At 43.7% G+C, this 16,387-nt stretch overlaps 1 protein-coding gene across 2 annotated transcripts in view; it reads left to right on the top strand.

Moving 5' to 3' along the window:
- Positions 1–10,710: 10,710 nt before the first annotated feature.
- Positions 10,711–16,387, top strand: part of Xkr6 (XK related 6) — a 258,596-nt gene continuing 252,919 nt past the window's right edge. The window contains exon 1 of one of the 2 annotated variants that reach the window (XM_045131644.1): positions 10,711–11,495. In XM_045131644.1, the coding sequence (XP_044987579.1) occupies positions 10,711–11,495 (785 nt within the window). The remainder of the gene's footprint in view (positions 11,496–16,387) is intronic. The other variant, XR_006632950.1, reaches the window with a different exon arrangement.

Here is a 16,387-nt window from a genome sequence, read left to right as displayed (position 1 = left end):
TGTGTGCCTGTAATCCCAGTGCTGGGTAGGCAGAGACAGGAAGATTCCGAGTGCTTGCTGGCTAGCTAGTCTAGCCTAATCAGTGAGATCTGGTTTCAGCTAGAGTCGCTCTCTCAAAAAGTAAGGTGTAGAGCAACTGAGTAAGATGCCTGACTTGATATGCATGACATAGGTGTACCAAATATCTGTGAACATGCACACATACACATGCAGGCCATATACACATGCACATTTAAAAAAGTGGTTGGGACATAGATGCATATAGAAGGGGGATCATGAGAGCAAACAGAGAGAAGACAACTATCTATAAGGCAAAGACAGAGACCTTAGGAGAAATGAATCCCATCACCACTTCCATCTTGAACATCCAGCCCCCAGAACTATGAGAAAATACATTTCTGTGGTTAATCCTTACTATTTAATTATTGAACCCATACAAACTAACACATAGCCATTGGCCCTATGTGAGATGCTAGAGCCTTATCACTGAAAGGGCCGAGGGCTTGGAATGAGAATTCAATTATTTCATTGAAAATAGAGCAATGCTTTATTTCTTCCATACTTAAACTCACACTATATTCAAGCATGTTCCATGGTATTTTAATTCCTGTTGATTTTATTTCATGTATTATATTCTGAATAACCTGATCTTATTTCTACTATTAAACTGTTTAAAAATGCATCTCTCTTAGAGCTTATTATTGTACAACCCACTGTAGTGCTTAGAATGTAAAATGTCCTCCATAGCCCCATGTGTTTGTAATTAAGTTTTATACTTAATCCCTAGCTGGTGAAGCCTTTAGATGGTGGAGTCTTACTGGAGAGGTGTGTTACTGGAAGCAAGCCTTAGGGGATTACAGCCCATCCTTGATTTCAGTGGTTAGCTGGCACTCTCTACTTCCTCCCTGTTGATGTGGAGATGTGATGTCCAGCTGTCTGCTCCTGCCATGCTTTCTCTTCCTTGATGAAACCTTGAAACTGAAAGCCATAAATAAACCTTTTTCTTCCATATGCTACTTCTGGTTGAGTATTTTGCCCTAGCAATGAGAAGATAACTAACATACCAACGTCAGAATTTTGTTAAAAATTATCTATTTATTCTGGCTTTTTGAAACAAGTTCTCCCTATAGAGATCTGGTTGGTCTGAAATCATTTACTCATTCTTTCTAGGAAACGTGGTTATACTGATTTTGGTCTTGTGTTGTGGTGGCTTGAATGTATGTCCCCCATAGATGTCGGTGTTGTACAAAGCTCATAACGTGGGTCTCCAGTCACTTGGCTGGAGAAGATGTCACTGGGGCGGATCCTGGGGCCCAGCCCAAAGGTGTGTTTGGGGACAGATCTGATTCCTGACTAAAAGTGTAGGAGAGAAGTCTGTGCTCTGGTGAGTTTTGGTGTTTACTGGCTGTTTGGTGGTGTCTCTCTGCTTGGATCTGTGAAAGGGAGCCAGCTTCTTCCACCATTGATGGAACTTCCCCTGGATCTGTAAGCTTGAAATAAATCCCTTCCTCCAATAAACTGTGTCTGGTTTGGATGTTCATCCCAGCAATGTGAAGCTATCTACTACAAGTGTTCATCTATAAAATTCATCTATATGTTCATATGCTCACATATATACATATATATTCTATAGGAAGTCTTCACATATAAACTCCACTCTAGAGAAGGAACTTGGGAGAAAGAACTGGAAACCAAATCTCCCAGTTTGCAGCTGACTTGGCTGACAGGAGGCAGAAGAAACTGATGACAAGCAGTGGAAGCAATGGGGGAAAAAAAGGCTTTCAGGCTTTTGTGATTTTATCAGCAGATGGCAAGTATAATTTAATGAAGACAAACTAATAATTAATTGGGGAGCAAGAAGTCTCGGCCACGATGTGTTTGGGTAGAAAATAATCCTCTAGCATACAGATCAAGAAAAGGATTTAGGGATTATTTTTGAAAAAGAAATCATTAAAACTATCAATCTAGTACCCAGTCCTGGGAACAAAGGCAAAGGGTGTTTGCTTGGAGAAGGCACAGAGAATTAGAGGGAGCACCTGCTACTTTGAAAGGACTTGTTTGATTTAGCGAGAAGTACTGTAAACAGTTGTTAGGCAAAAAGTGATAGAAAAGTGACAAAACTCAAAAATCCACTCTATCTGTTTAGACTAGGGGTATGTGAAAGCCAGTGCCTTCAAAGGCCAAGCAGGGAGGTGAATGTGCCAAGCTTTGGTAAAACTATTGGGTCAGCAGGGAGGGAGCTTAATGGTTTTCACATTCATGCACACACTCCAAGTGTGCCTCTGCAGTTCAGCTCTCTGGTTACCAAGAAGGATCCATGATGCTTAAGGTTTAGCGTGGTGCTTCTCTTCTGCTTCCTCCCTAATCTGAGAGTCCCTCGAGCGTAGCTGGCTCTTAGCTTGCAATCCTACCTGTCTGGCTTCAGCATGTCTAGTAATGACTTTACACAACCAATATTGTTGAGTAGGTTGAAACGAAGGAGTTTGGTGCTCCAGCAGAACATGTGACTGGAGGATGGCATTGCCTGCTCCTCAGTGCTATCCCGTCTGAAGGTCTATATCTAAGATAGCTGGTAAGTGAGCCCCAGATCCCAGCACTGTGCAGGGGCTCAGCCTCATTGTATGTAATTTTCATGGTGGTGCACGTTTTTTTCTGTCTCTTATGAATGCAACTACTTGCTTTGTTTACTGCTCATTCTACCAAGCCTGGCCTTTCTCCCTCCCAGGACTCTCCCCTTGTTCAGCATTGTGAAGAGGAATTTCTCAGCTGGATTTTTCCCTCTCTGTCCCCTCACCCACATTTGTTTTGTTCTTGACTCTTGCTTTATTTCTTTTGCATCTGTGCTGCAAAAGATGGGTGATGACACAACTAACAACCTTAATGCATGAAAGCCTGCCAACATGGGTCTGCTGGTTGATGTTTGTTTATAACTGGCAGCCTCTGCCTTCAAATGGTCCCTTTCTGGTAAGTGACAGTCCTAGATGAATACTTGAATATTTTAGGCTGAACCTAATGGTCTTTTTTGGGGGGAGGTGGTAGTGTCATACTCTAGTTCAGGCTAACCTGGTACTCACTGTGTGGTCTAAGGGTGGCCTGGCACTCACAGCAATCCTCCTATCTCTGTCTCCTGAGTGCTGAGATTAAAGGCGTGAGCCACCATACTTGGCTCTAATTTGTGTGTGTGTGTTTCTTAGTGCATTTGATTTTGGGTGTGGTGTGCATGTTGTGTATAGGTACATTGTATGTATGTGGAGGCTAAAAGAGATGTCCAGATCCTCTATCATTCATCCACATTGTTTGAAATGGAGACTTTCCATGAAATTGGAGCTGCTGTTTTCAGTCACAGTGACTTACCAGCAAGCTCCAGCAATTCTCCTGTCTCTGACCCCTCAGGACTTATGTTACAAGCATGCATGGCCACCTACAGCTTTTTATGTTGGTGCTGGAGGAAAAACCCAGGCCCTCTTAGTCCAGAGCACTTAAGCTGCAAGTGCTCTTACCCATGGAACCATCTCCCCAGACCCACCTTTGCTGTACTCTGTGGGTTAAAATGAAGGGACAGTTCCCAGCCACACACCCTCAAAAGAAAGGGATAACACAAAGGTGTGACACCAGCAGAAGAGTTATTGAGGGTTGACTTTGTGGTGTTTACCACCTGTGCCTAAGTAGACAGTGCTTTGGAGAAAAAAAAAAAAAACATTCTATTTGGCAGAGGTATTTTTGTTGGGGTTTCTTCCCAAAGATCATGTATGGCTACATTAGCTGAAGCTTGGCATTCTGCTGACATTTTAAAACCAAATGATGCATTGTACAGCGCTGGCTGTTTGGAAGGGATGACTTATTGTATTACCTAAATTTTAAACCTTTAAATATGATTCTGTGAAGTGCTTTAGTTTAGAAATTCATAAAACAGAACCGATGAGAAAAAAAGAACCCTAGCAAAGAAGGAACTATTCTTCTAATTTTTTTTTTAAATTTCATTTATTTATTTATTTATTTGAGAGTGACAGACACAGAGAGAAAGACAGATAGAGGGAGAGAGAGAGAATGGGCACGCCAGGGCTTCCAGCCTCTGCAAACGATCTCCAGATGCGTGCGCCCCCTTGTGCATCTGGCTAACGTGGGACCTGGGGAACCGAGCCTCGAACCGGGGTCCTTAGGCTTCACAGGCAAGTGCTTAACTGCTATGCCATCTCTCCAGCCCTATTCTTCTAATTTTTAAAATGACAATTGATTCTGCCTGGGTTAGGAAAACTTAATGCTTCTAACTAGGATTTTTAAAATATTTATTTATTTATTTATGAGAAGGAGAGAGAGAGAGGGAGGGAGAGAAATGGGCATACTAGGGCCTTTAGCCACTGCAAATGAACTCCAGATAACATATTCTACTTGCATCTGGCTTACGTGGGTCCTGGGGAATCGAACCTGGGTCCTTTGGCTTTGTAGGCTTTGCCTTATCCACTAAGTAATCTCTCCAGCTCTCTGACTACGATTTTAACAAATGCAAATGAGTTCCTCCCCCTCTCTACTAAATAAATACTGAACTTCCAGATACTGGTTTGTAGAAATACCAGCTAATTAGTCCAAGGCACCTGCTGTCAGCATTTATGCTAACTTCTACCCTGTCATCAAAGCAATTTGTTTAAAACACAAAGATGAATCTGCCACCTTTCTGATAAAAGCCTATTGGATCAACTTTTAACATCTTATGACTGACACTTGTGAATTTTCAAAAATTAGCATCAGGGGTTGGGGATTTAGCTCAGTGGATGAGTGCTTGCCTAGCAAGCATAAGGCCCTGGGTTCGGTCCTCAGCACCAAAAAAAAAAAAAAAGACAAAAATCACAAAAATTAGCATCAGTCCTTACCTGCCATATTCCTCGCCTCCCACATGTTGGACACAGTAGACATGCTGTGTATTTTCAGGAACACACTGTGCTTTCCTATATCCCTGCCTGTGCACACATTATACCCTCTACTTAGTATAGGTCTTCCCCATGCCTTCAGAGACATTGCTTATAGTCCCTTATAGACCCAGAAATGTTGCTTATAGCATATCTTAGAAACGCTTGGTTATCACTGGATTCCTTGAGCATAGGCCAGATACATAGTATGCACTCAATAAATATTGTTCAACTATATGCTTCACAATCTCTTATTTAAAGTGAAGAATTAGATGAGATGTTGTGTACACTTGATCTGGGCCAAAAGGATGAGGGTTTCTATATGGTCATGGCTTAAAAAAATTATTACATGAACCAAGAGAATATGATTGTATATGAATAAGTTAACATGTGATAAACATTTAGAGTTTCAGAGGGAGAAGACATTTGTTCGTGCTGAAATAGTCCAGGACATTTTCAATGGCTGTTTTTTTTTTTTTTCAAAATATATTTATTTATTTATTTGCAAGCAAAAGAAGGGGGAGAGGGCAGGAGGGAGAAGATGGGTATGTCAGGGCCTCTAGCAACTGCAAATGAACTCCAGATGCATGTACCACTTTGTGCATCTGGCTTTATGTGGGTACTAGGGAATCAAACTCAGGTTGTTAGGCTTTGCAGGCAAGTGCCTTAACCATCTCTTCAGCCCCTCATTATTTGTTTTTTCATCACCAGTATGCCACCTTCATTTTTGCTGAAGGAAGTGGGCTTTGAAGTGCATGTTGAAAGATGACAGGAAGAGGCTGGGTATATTGGTCACTTGGTAGGGTACTCACCTAGCATGCACATGGCCATGGGTTTGATCTCCTTGTGAAGAGGCTGGGTATATTGGTCACTTGGTAGGGTACTCACCTAGCATGCACATGGCCATGGGTTTGATCTCCTTGTGAAGTGGAGGCAGGAGGATCCAAAGTTCAAGTTCATCCACAGTTACATGGTGAGTGTGAGGTCAGTCTGGGATATATGAGACCCTGACTCTAAAAAAAAAACCAAAACACGAGAAGTTTGTGCCTTTGCTATCATGAAGCCTTCCTCATAGTAAGCCTTTATTAAAACTTAGTGACTTGGATTAAAATGGTAGCAGAGCTGAGGAGAAAAACCTTGCAAATGAATTCAAAGTGAGATCCTAAATCTAGTGCAAGGATACATGGGTTACACATGTGTAACGAGGGCATTTTCCTGCTGAGGCTGTGTGCTCCACATTGGAGATTACAATGGCCAGGTAGGAAAGAACAAGGTTATGGAAGACATGAAAAACTGAGTGTGTGTGTCCTTTGGGTTTGATATGATAGGTCACAGTGAGTCATCACATCTTCTCACAGACAGATGGTAGTAGCTTAAGGTTACTATCCTGTTGATGGGTAAGCTGGCTGGGTGGGAGATGGAGAATTTAAATTAAATTAAAAAAATTAAATTTAGAGAGATTAGGTGAGGACCTTAACCTAGATGAAAAAACTTCCTTATATTGTACCTCTTTATGATTTAGTAAGCACCTGATAAGCCTATGAGAGTTTCTCACCTCAAGCTTTGTAGGAAGATAGGGCTGGGGAGACCCTTCATTGGGTGAAACTGCTTGCTCTCCAAGTGTGATAACTTGTGTTTGGACCCACAGAATCCATGTAGAGCTGGACACTAGCATGCATCTGTAATCCCAGTATGCCTATGGTAAGATGGGAAGTGGAGACAGCCAGCCTGACATATTAAGTAGTGAATACAAGACCTTACCTCAAACAAGACGGAAGGTGAGGGCTGACCCTTAAGGCTATCCTCTGACCTCTACATGTGGTACACACCCACACTTGCATACACATATTACACACACATATCACATATGCAAACATGCACATGAAATTCTGCTATACTACCAGAATTAATCTAAATCTTTTTTTTTTCTAAATCTTATAACTAGGAATTATACAGAGTAAATGTTGTTATTGGAACTCAACTCTATTTTTTCTTTTTTGTTAACTTCTGTGGTGGTTAATCTTATGCATCAACATGACAAACTGAGGGATGCCAAGAGAGCTGGTAAGACACTATTTCTGGCTGTTCTGAGGTATTTTGGAAGAAATTAACATTTGAATTTGTGAAGTGAACAAAGATCATTCTTTATGTCACAACTTCCAGATGGCTAAACCATCTTACTGTACTCATAAAAACTCTTAAGATGTATTTAGTATTAGTTTATGTGTAACTGTAGTATGAATGGATTATTAAAGGAGGGCATGGTTATTTTTCCCATGATATAAAAGTGAAAGCTGAGGTTTAAGAGATCATTTTGCTTATATTACTTATGTTATCAATTTACTGTGACTGGGAATCACATGCTTGTGGTTCGGCTTCTGAGCCTATGCAGTAGTGGAAGCAGAAGGGCCAAGGTTCTTCATTGACTGAATTATAGGAAGCAGAGATTTAAAAAACAGCAATTAGAAAAAAAGAAATCACCACTAGCACCCAATAAAGGTACCCAGTAGACCTGGGTAGGCTCAAGGCCATCTCAAGGGTAAGCTGTCAGTAAAGGTTATCTAGGACTGAAGGATGTGGTATAGTATGTGCTTAGTGCATATGAGGTCCTACGTTCAATTCCCAGCACAAAAATAAGTACATAAATAAATAGATAAAATATTAAGCGTTAACTACTGGCCTCATGTACAGAAAGCAGGCCAATGGGCAATGAATTTTTAACTTACTCTTCTCCCAATGTAACCTATTGTGTATAAGACATAAATCAACTTTATGAAGATTTACATCATAAAATATAAATATTTGGCATCTGAAGTTAAATCTCAATCATCCAGAAAATTATTCATCAGCCCATTTGTTATTTATTGAGTGCTCATAATATATCTAACCCTGTGAAAAGTACTATCCTTAGTTAAAACATTTAATTGTCCTAATATTGTAGGTAAAAAAGTACTATTCATAGTACAGTTCAAATTTATATTAGCCTTTCAGCAAGTCTTCATGATAGGTTTATTGTCATTGCAACTGATTTTAAATTTAGAACTTTCTAGGTTGTAGAATTTATCCTCTTCTAAAGAAGACAGAAAGATAAAATTGTTGAACTAGCAATTACAAAGTTGAAATCACTTGACAGTCTGTGAATCTTATATATCTACTTGGAACTTCGGTGCTGAGAAACACTTTTGACTCATAATCTCTTTTATCAGCCTTAGCAATTGTAATTTGCTTAGCTAATTTTACTAGTAGATTATGTTCTTTCAGAGTACAGAGAAATAGGAATCATAAATACGCCATTACTGCCTGCTTTTGTATCTCATTTCATAGCCTCACAGTTTAATAGGGAAAATATATTTAAAAGCACAAATTAAGTGTATCTACTTCCTGGAAGTATTTCAAAATGCTTTCTTTTGTTAGAGACACCAAGTCTATTCCATGGAATTTAAGTAGATATATATTGGTATGATGTATTAATAATTATAGCAATTATAACAAAAGCAGTTATCATTTATTTATAATAACATAAGTAGGTATCATGTTGAGATCTTTGAGTGGATTATCACACAGCAAAACTTCAAAGAAGGCACCAGCATTATTCTCATGATATAAAGGTGAAAACTGAGGTTTAAAGAGATCATCTGGTTTATATTATTCAGATTATCAACTTATTGGTACTGGATCCAAATGTAAGCAACTGTACTCAACATAAACCATTCAAGACATTATTTTTCAAATTTACTAAAGAAACAGAGTTCCATCTCTATGCAGAAAAATATTTACCTGCTAGCTGTAAGTTTTACTGCCATAGGAAGGAAAGGGGCACAGCCATACTATGAAGTAAAAGGATACAGTTGTGTGCCTTGTCTCAAACAGTAGATTTTAGAATCAGTTTTTCCCTCCGACGTGTAGAATAAAACTTCTCTAGAAATACTTTTTTTCAGTCTTTAGGTTTAACCTTGGCATACGGACTCATGAAAATTTGTATCCTTGCTCTATCCCTCTGAGAATTTAACTAGGCACTACATGTGACTACTTAAATGTCACATACATTAAAGTAACTACTCAAGTTTCCAAGTCAACTTTCTTTCACAGAACTTCAGTGTCACACTTATCACCTAATCCCTCCTCTTAACCTTCTGAAAAAAAGTTCTCATTATTGAACATTTCACTGAAGCAGACTGTAGGCAGAATCTGAAAAAAAAAAAAAAAAAAGAGTTAAGAAAATCTAGTGAGGCTGATGAGAACGTTCAGATGTTTTCTGTGTACCTTTTTTTTCTTTTCCAAAATAGGGTCTCACTCTGGTCTAGGCTGACCTGGAATTAACTATGTAGTCTCAGGCTGGCCTCAAACTCCCAGTGATCCTCCTACCTCTGCCTCCCGAGTGCTTTTTTAAAGGCATACACCACCATGCCCGGCTTCTGTGTACCTTTTATCTTCAAAATGCCCATTTTACTTGACCATAACCATCAAGAAGTTTGGTCTATCTGGCTTAAAATGTGCTTTAACTGGAAAAACATTCTAATTCTAATTCATCCACTGCCAACACATTTATGCAATTTGTTAGCCAAGTGCAGGTGGTGTGCCCTGCACCTATTTTAATGATATAGCACACTAATAATAACATTTTCACTCATTTAAAGCCATGTTTACTAACAGAACCTTTGCACCAGAAAACATTTTGAAAGCTTCACACATTCATATAACCTGAACAAGTAATTGATGCAAACAGTTTTAGCCTTAGTCTGAATTTTTCAAATTAAGGTCTTTATGTAGGTTAAAAGTCACACTTTAAAAAAGTTGCTAGGAATATTCCTTGATTGCAGAAAATATACTCAAGGTCACCATATGCTCATTGGGTCCTTGCTCCAACATGTAATCTGCAGCCAGGCTGATTTCTCACTCGATTTTTGCCTTGAGTTTTCTTAAGGGAAACAAAAGATGGTACCTGGCCAGTCACAAGAAAATCATGGGGTCAAGAGGGGTATGAGAGGAGAGGTGCCTAAACAGAAGTGAGTTGTTTACTGCAGTCTAAACTAATTTATGTAATTTTTGTAGCCCCTCAAAATGAGCCTCATAGTGAAATGTAAAACACACACACACACACACACACACACACACACACACACACACACACACACAGGAAAAACCAGGCAAAGAGGTGAGACACAGCCATTTTGATGAGGGGGGGGCTGTATGTCTAACTACACAATGAGGTCATCCTATCTCCCGGAAGTGACAGGCAATCACCTGCTTTGCACTGGCTCCGCCCCTTCCCCCAGAGGTCCCGCCCCTCCGCCAGCAGCCGGGAGGGTGTGAGGGGGCGTTTCTCCTGGAGGAGAGCTGAGAGCTGCGACGCTGAGGAAGGGGACCCCAAAACGTCTGGCACTGCCCCCTCCAGGGATCACATTGGATCGCTTCACTCGGCCCGGCCGGATTCTGCAACGCCGAGGGGTCAACCTGATGGGTTTCGGGGTCAACGGAAGAGGGGAAGGGGAGCCCTGGCGGGGAGAACCCCCCGGCCCCCCGCCCAGCAGCTGAGGCACAGGAGGGCGGCCATCTTGGCCGGGAGGGTAGGGCCGGGGAGCTTGCGGGCGCCGTGCGATTGGGGGGCTCGCCCGGAAGTGACGCCTACTACCCGGAAGCGGAGGGGGTTCCCTGGCCCACTCCCCCCCCCGTTCGTTCGCTCCCCCGCTTCCTCCCCGCCCCCCTTCCTCTCCATTCGTTTTCCCCCCCTCCCCGGTCCCTGCCTTCTCTCCCCCCCTTACCCGTCCCTCCCCCCCCAACCTCCGGAGCTGGGAAGAGAGTCAAGATGGCGGCGAAATCCGATGGCGGTGGCGTGGGGGTGGGCTTCGCCCAGCTGCACAACCTGGACGAGGCGGTGGGCAGCGGCGGCGAGGAGGACGGGGAGCCCGGGGGAGGCGGCGGCGGCGGCGGCGGCGGCAGCGGCGGCGGCGGCGACGGCAGCGAGCCCGGCGAGAGCAGCTCGCTGCACATCTGCCACTGCTGCAACACCTCCTCGTGCTACTGGGGCTGCCGCTCCGCCTGCCTGCGCTCGCTCCTGGGCAAGAAGCCGCGCCGCAGCGCCGCCGCCGCCGCCGACGGGGGGGACCAGCCGCTGCAGCCGTCCGCCGCCGCCGACAACGCCGCCGGCCGCCACCCCTCGACGCCCTCGGCCGGCCGGCCGCAGCCCAGCCCGCAGGTGGAGCGGCCGTGGCTCGACTGCTTGTGGATCGTGCTGGCGCTGCTGGTGTTCTTCGGGGACGTGGGCACCGACCTGTGGCTGGCCCTCGACTACTACCGCAAGGGGGACTACGGCTGCTTCGGGCTGACCCTCTTCTTCGTGCTGGTGCCGTCGCTGCTGGTGCAGAGCCTGAGCTTCCGCTGGTTCGTGCAGGACTACACGGGCGGAGGGCTGGGAGCCGTGGAGGGGCTCAGCAGCCGGGGACCCCCGATGATGGGAGCCGGCTACGGACACGGCACAGCCCGCGGAGGCCCCGGCGCCTCGGCCACCCCGGGGGCGCAGCGCCTGTGTCGCCTGTCCGTGTGGATCTGGCAGTCGGTCATCCACCTGCTGCAGATGGGGCAGGTGTGGAGGTAAGAGCACTGCGGGCGTGGGAGGGGGCGGGGGCGCTCGCGCGGTTTGGTGTTTGTTTTTTTTGGGGGGTGGTGGTGGTGGTCCTCGGACGGGCCGGGCTCCCCTCTCCCCGCCGCTGCTAAGGAAGGGGATGGATGTGGACGCGCGCTGCCCTGGCGTGTCTCGGGGACCGTCGTTCGATCCGGACGCCTGGCCACGCCTTTTGGCCTGGGGAGGCCCCGGGTCCTGCTGTTTGCGCGTCTCCTTCCCCGGCTGGCACCCGTCGAGACCCCGCGTCCGCTTCCTCCCCTCTTCCCCCGCCGACCGCTGTCCCCGTGTCCCCTTCCCTGTATCTCAAGGTAACCGGCCGCCGGCGCGCTCTTGACTCTGCAGCCCGGCTCGCGTCCTGGGGACGACCGTCACTCTGTCCAGCCGGCTTGCACTCGGCCTTGCCCCCCCCCCCGTCCCCCCGCCAGACATCGCCTGTCTTCCCCCCGTTTTCTGTCCGCAGTGGCCGGCGGGGCCCTGTGGAAAAACCCTGGCTGCCTCTGCTGAAAGCGCTCCTTCTTCCCAAGCCCCTCCCCCTCCCGCAGTCCGGCCCCGGCGAGCGAGCGAGCGACTTCCACCGCGGCCCTCCTGGAAGGAAGACGGCGCTTCTTGGAGGGAGTGGGGGTGCGCGCTCTTTTCCCCGGGACCGGTGAAAATTGAATGGCATCTGGTGGCAACGATCGGCCGCCTGTCCGGAGAGCCCCTTTTTCCAGTGGCCAGTGCTGTGTGTGCTTTCTGTTTACACACGACCAAAGCTTGCCTTCGAGGCACCTTCCCCTTCTGTAAAGTCCCTGTCTGTGTCCCCGGTGGATCTCTCAAAACCACTTGCAGATGCTCGAGCTGCCGGGAGCTTTCGCCGTGTGTCTCACTGTACCCCACTACCTGTTTACCTCACTGCCGGCTTCACTGATTACCTCACTGACGAGCCTGGCTACCTCACAGCCCATCTCACTGTTGACTTCTCTGTCTATCTCACTGTTTTCCTCACTGTCCACCTCACAATGTGTATCAGTCTACCTCACTGTTTTTCTGTTTGCTTCACTGTCCATCTCAGTTTACCTCACTGTCCACCTCGCAGTTTACCTCACTGTCTACCTCACTGTTTATCTCACTGTCTACTATTTCACTGTTTTCCTCACTGTTCACTGTTTTCTTTACTGTTTACCTCACTGCCTACCTCACTTTTCCTCACTACCTCACTGTTTTCTTTACTGTCTACCTCACTGTTTATCTCACTGTCTACCTCAGTTTTCTTCACTGTCTACCTCACTGTTTTCTTTATTGTTTACCTCACTGCCTACCTCAGTTTTCCTCACTGTCTACCTCACTGTTTACTTCACTGTCAACCTCACTGTTTACCTCACTGTTTTCTTCACTGTCTACCTCACTGTTTACCTCAGTGTTTACATCAGTGTTTACCTCATGGTTCACTGTTTATGTCAGTTTTTCTCACTGTCTGCTGTACCTCATGTCTACCTCCTTATCTCACTACCTACTTCACTGATTAACCTCACTGCCTAACTCATTGACTAACCTCACTGACCACTAACTTGCCTACTCTCATTGGCTTTCCTGTATGTCCACCTCACTCACTGACTTTACTGTCTTAACTTACTGTTACCTCACCAGCTAACCTCACTGCCTCACTATTTGCCTGTCTAACCTTACTGTCTCCCTCACTGATTACTTCATTGTCTAAACTAACTAACTACCTCACTGTCGACCTCACTGACTAACCTCACTGGGTACCTCATTAGCCACAAGGAAAAACCATTAAAACCTTAGTCAGCTTGTATACTCCAACTTAAACCCCTGTCAGAATGTTCTGGAAAGGGTGACTTGTCAGTGAGAGTATTTGCAAGAGAAAAATATCCTAGTGTAGACAAATTATACAGGGAGTAAAAGCTTTTCAGGTACATTGCCTCTGTGAGAAGAGTGGCCTAGACTCCTCTGCCTCCTATGTCTCAAGGAGATTTTAGGCCTCAGTATCTCAGGTGACAGAAGTGAACTCAGGTTAGTTGTAAGAAAGTTGGTATTTTGAGTAGTTTGTCAAGATCTCTACCCTCAATCTTCAGAACATCACAGAAAGCATGTGATTGAATTAAGTTAAGTCTGGCGAGTGGTTGCATAGCTTTTTCATGCAGAATCAATGTGCAGATTCTGGAGGGAGAAAAGAAAGGTACATTTTAATCCCCCCCCCTCAGTTTTCCATGGTTGTTGATTAGTGTTCCCAGGTTAAAACCAGTTATTTTTTTTTTAACCTGCAGTTGACCACAAACAATTTGTTTCCTGTTGATAAATTTGTGAGGATAAAAGAGGAAAAAATTTTAAATGCTGATTGCTTCCCTTTTAGCTGTCATGAGCATAACTAAGGTTAACATTTTGAAATGTATTTTGAATTTGAAATCTAAATCTTCAACACCTTCCCCAAACACTTAATTCCATACTGAATCAAAGTGTATTTGGTATTGGGAATATCTTTTTACAATCTCTTGGATGCTGGTATGAACAGTGATTGAAGAGAAGGTCAAAAAGTATGGGTAAGAGAGAGATTTTGAACTAGTAAGATTTTACAGCATCTTTTAAATGAAGACTTCTGTTTGAACAAGCTGAAATCACCTGTCCCGTTGTCTTAGGTTTCTGAGTGTGGGCAGTTAGAATGTTGGTGTCAAGTTAAAATTTCTGAAGGATTTTTTTTTTGTGTGTGTGTGTGACCCATTATATTAATAGTAAGCTTTTGGGACATAATGAAGTTGGAGTTCAGTTTTGTATTCTTAGGCAGAAGTACAGATTTTGGAACAAATTCAGTACATTTTAAGTACTAGGTAATACAAATTTAGCATTTATAGTTGCTTAAATGGGGTGCTGTATTTTCCCCCTGATGTTCATTTAATTGTCAACATGTATACATGTGTGTGTATATGTCTGTGTGTATGCATGATCTATATGTATGCACATATGTGTATGTATGATCTATATGTATGCACATATGTGTATGTATGTATATGTATAAATAGTGAGTGCCTGTGTTTTGGTATGTCAAATTTCTCAGTCTTCCAATATTAGGATATACCTCTAAATAGCTCATAAAATTAGGGCTGGGAAGATGGCTCAGTGGTTAAGACACTTGCCTGCAAGGCCTGATGTCCTGGGTTCAATTCCCCTGTACCCATGTAAAGCCATTTGCAGTGGCTGGAGGTCCTGGTGTGTTCATTCTCTGTCTCTGCATGCAAATAAATAAATAAAGTGTTTTAAAATAAAAAATTTTAAATATCTCATAGAGTTAAAATATTAAAAGAATAATTCAGCTAAGCTATTTCATCTTCATTGCTGTATTTCATAAACAGTATTGACTGAGAAAGGATTTCAGGTTTTCTCTTTTTAGTGAACTGGCTTTGCTTGAAGTGCTCTAAGAGCAAGGTCTGCTGCTTAATACCTGCTAGGCATGTTGCTTGCACTGAAATCATTCATATGTAAGAGCATTAAAGAAAGGTTTTTATTCTTGTTTTCACCTCTTGGCAAAACAGTTGCTTGTCAACATGCATAAACACACACTGACTCACTTTTTAACTGTAGGTATTTTGAAATTGTAGTTGTTTCCTTAATCATATTTGTGACTTAAGTTGTGCTATTTAGTGTGGGTGCATGGCATAAAAGTTAAGATCTAGAAATTCTATTATTTGATTTGGGCCACATGTCTGAGAAAAGATATCATTGAAGTTGTATGTTGTCAAAACCAATTCCATGACTCCATGAATACTACCTGTCTGCTGTTTTCTCTTGCCCATTTTAAAATATAAAATCATATAGGTCCTGCTTGAAGAGAACAATGCCTACTTAAGAAAACTTAAGAAAAATCTGATACTAGGGACACACTTCTGTACATGTTGTCTCTTTCCTGTTAAGGTGGCAAGTAGTTGAGATCTCTTTCACCAAATGATTTTACAGAATGTACAGCTATTTTTGGCCAGGCCAAAGTTGGAGTATGGAAGTTGTGTGTGCACTGATTTGGCATTGTGAACCTGCTTCGGTGGCACACTAGAGTGTGATGGAGGTCGGTTTAGTTTTACAAGTACAAGTGCAAACATGGAGCCTGTTGTATATTTTGTGTGTTCTGTTTTATATCAGGTGCTCTTCCCGGGAATAATGCACCGGAATCACTCATAGAAGGGATATGAGTCACTCCTGGCTGCAGTACAGTGTGTCTTATTGGAAATTATTTGATGCTTAGAACAGTGTGATTGAGTTTGCATGGCATGTCCTGTTGTTGTAGGAAGCCCCTGCAACCCCTGTCACTTTTTTTTGGGGGGGGTGCCAACTTTGGAGAATGCTCAGTAGTTCTCTCTAGTCAGGAAGCAATGGTTCTTCCACCAAAATTTAATCCAGCAACCAAATCATTACGCTCTCTTGGAATAAATGAATGAATGAATGAATGTATGTATGTATGTATGTATGTATGTGTGTTTGCACCTTCTGCTTCACGAAGTTAATGAGGATTGTACTTAAATTCATTAAAGTTGGTCATTTTGAAAGGAAAGGGCAGTTGTCTTTCTTTTGGGAGATGGGACAGGATAGAGAGTGGTTTTCAAGGGAGAAAAAGAAAAAGGCATTTCACATTTCTAAACAGCACCATTAATCTGAACAGTTCAAAGTTTGCTTTAGTGTTTTCTTTCTGTGTCGACACTTGGTTATGATTCAGGCATCCAGGTTTACACACACTGCAGCTGATGTGGCTGGGTTTAAGATGCCCTTTTTTTTGGACTTTTGAGGTAGGGTCTCACTATAGCCCAGGCTGACCTGGAATTCACTATGGAGTCTCAGGGTGGTTTCAAACTTGCAGTGATCCTCCTTCCTCTGCCTCCTA

Source organism: Jaculus jaculus, chromosome 12 (genome assembly GCF_020740685.1).
Source record: "Jaculus jaculus isolate mJacJac1 chromosome 12, mJacJac1.mat.Y.cur, whole genome shotgun sequence".
Taxonomy (NCBI): domain Eukaryota; kingdom Metazoa; phylum Chordata; class Mammalia; order Rodentia; family Dipodidae; genus Jaculus; species Jaculus jaculus.
This window is presented reverse-complemented; position numbering and strand designations above follow the sequence as displayed.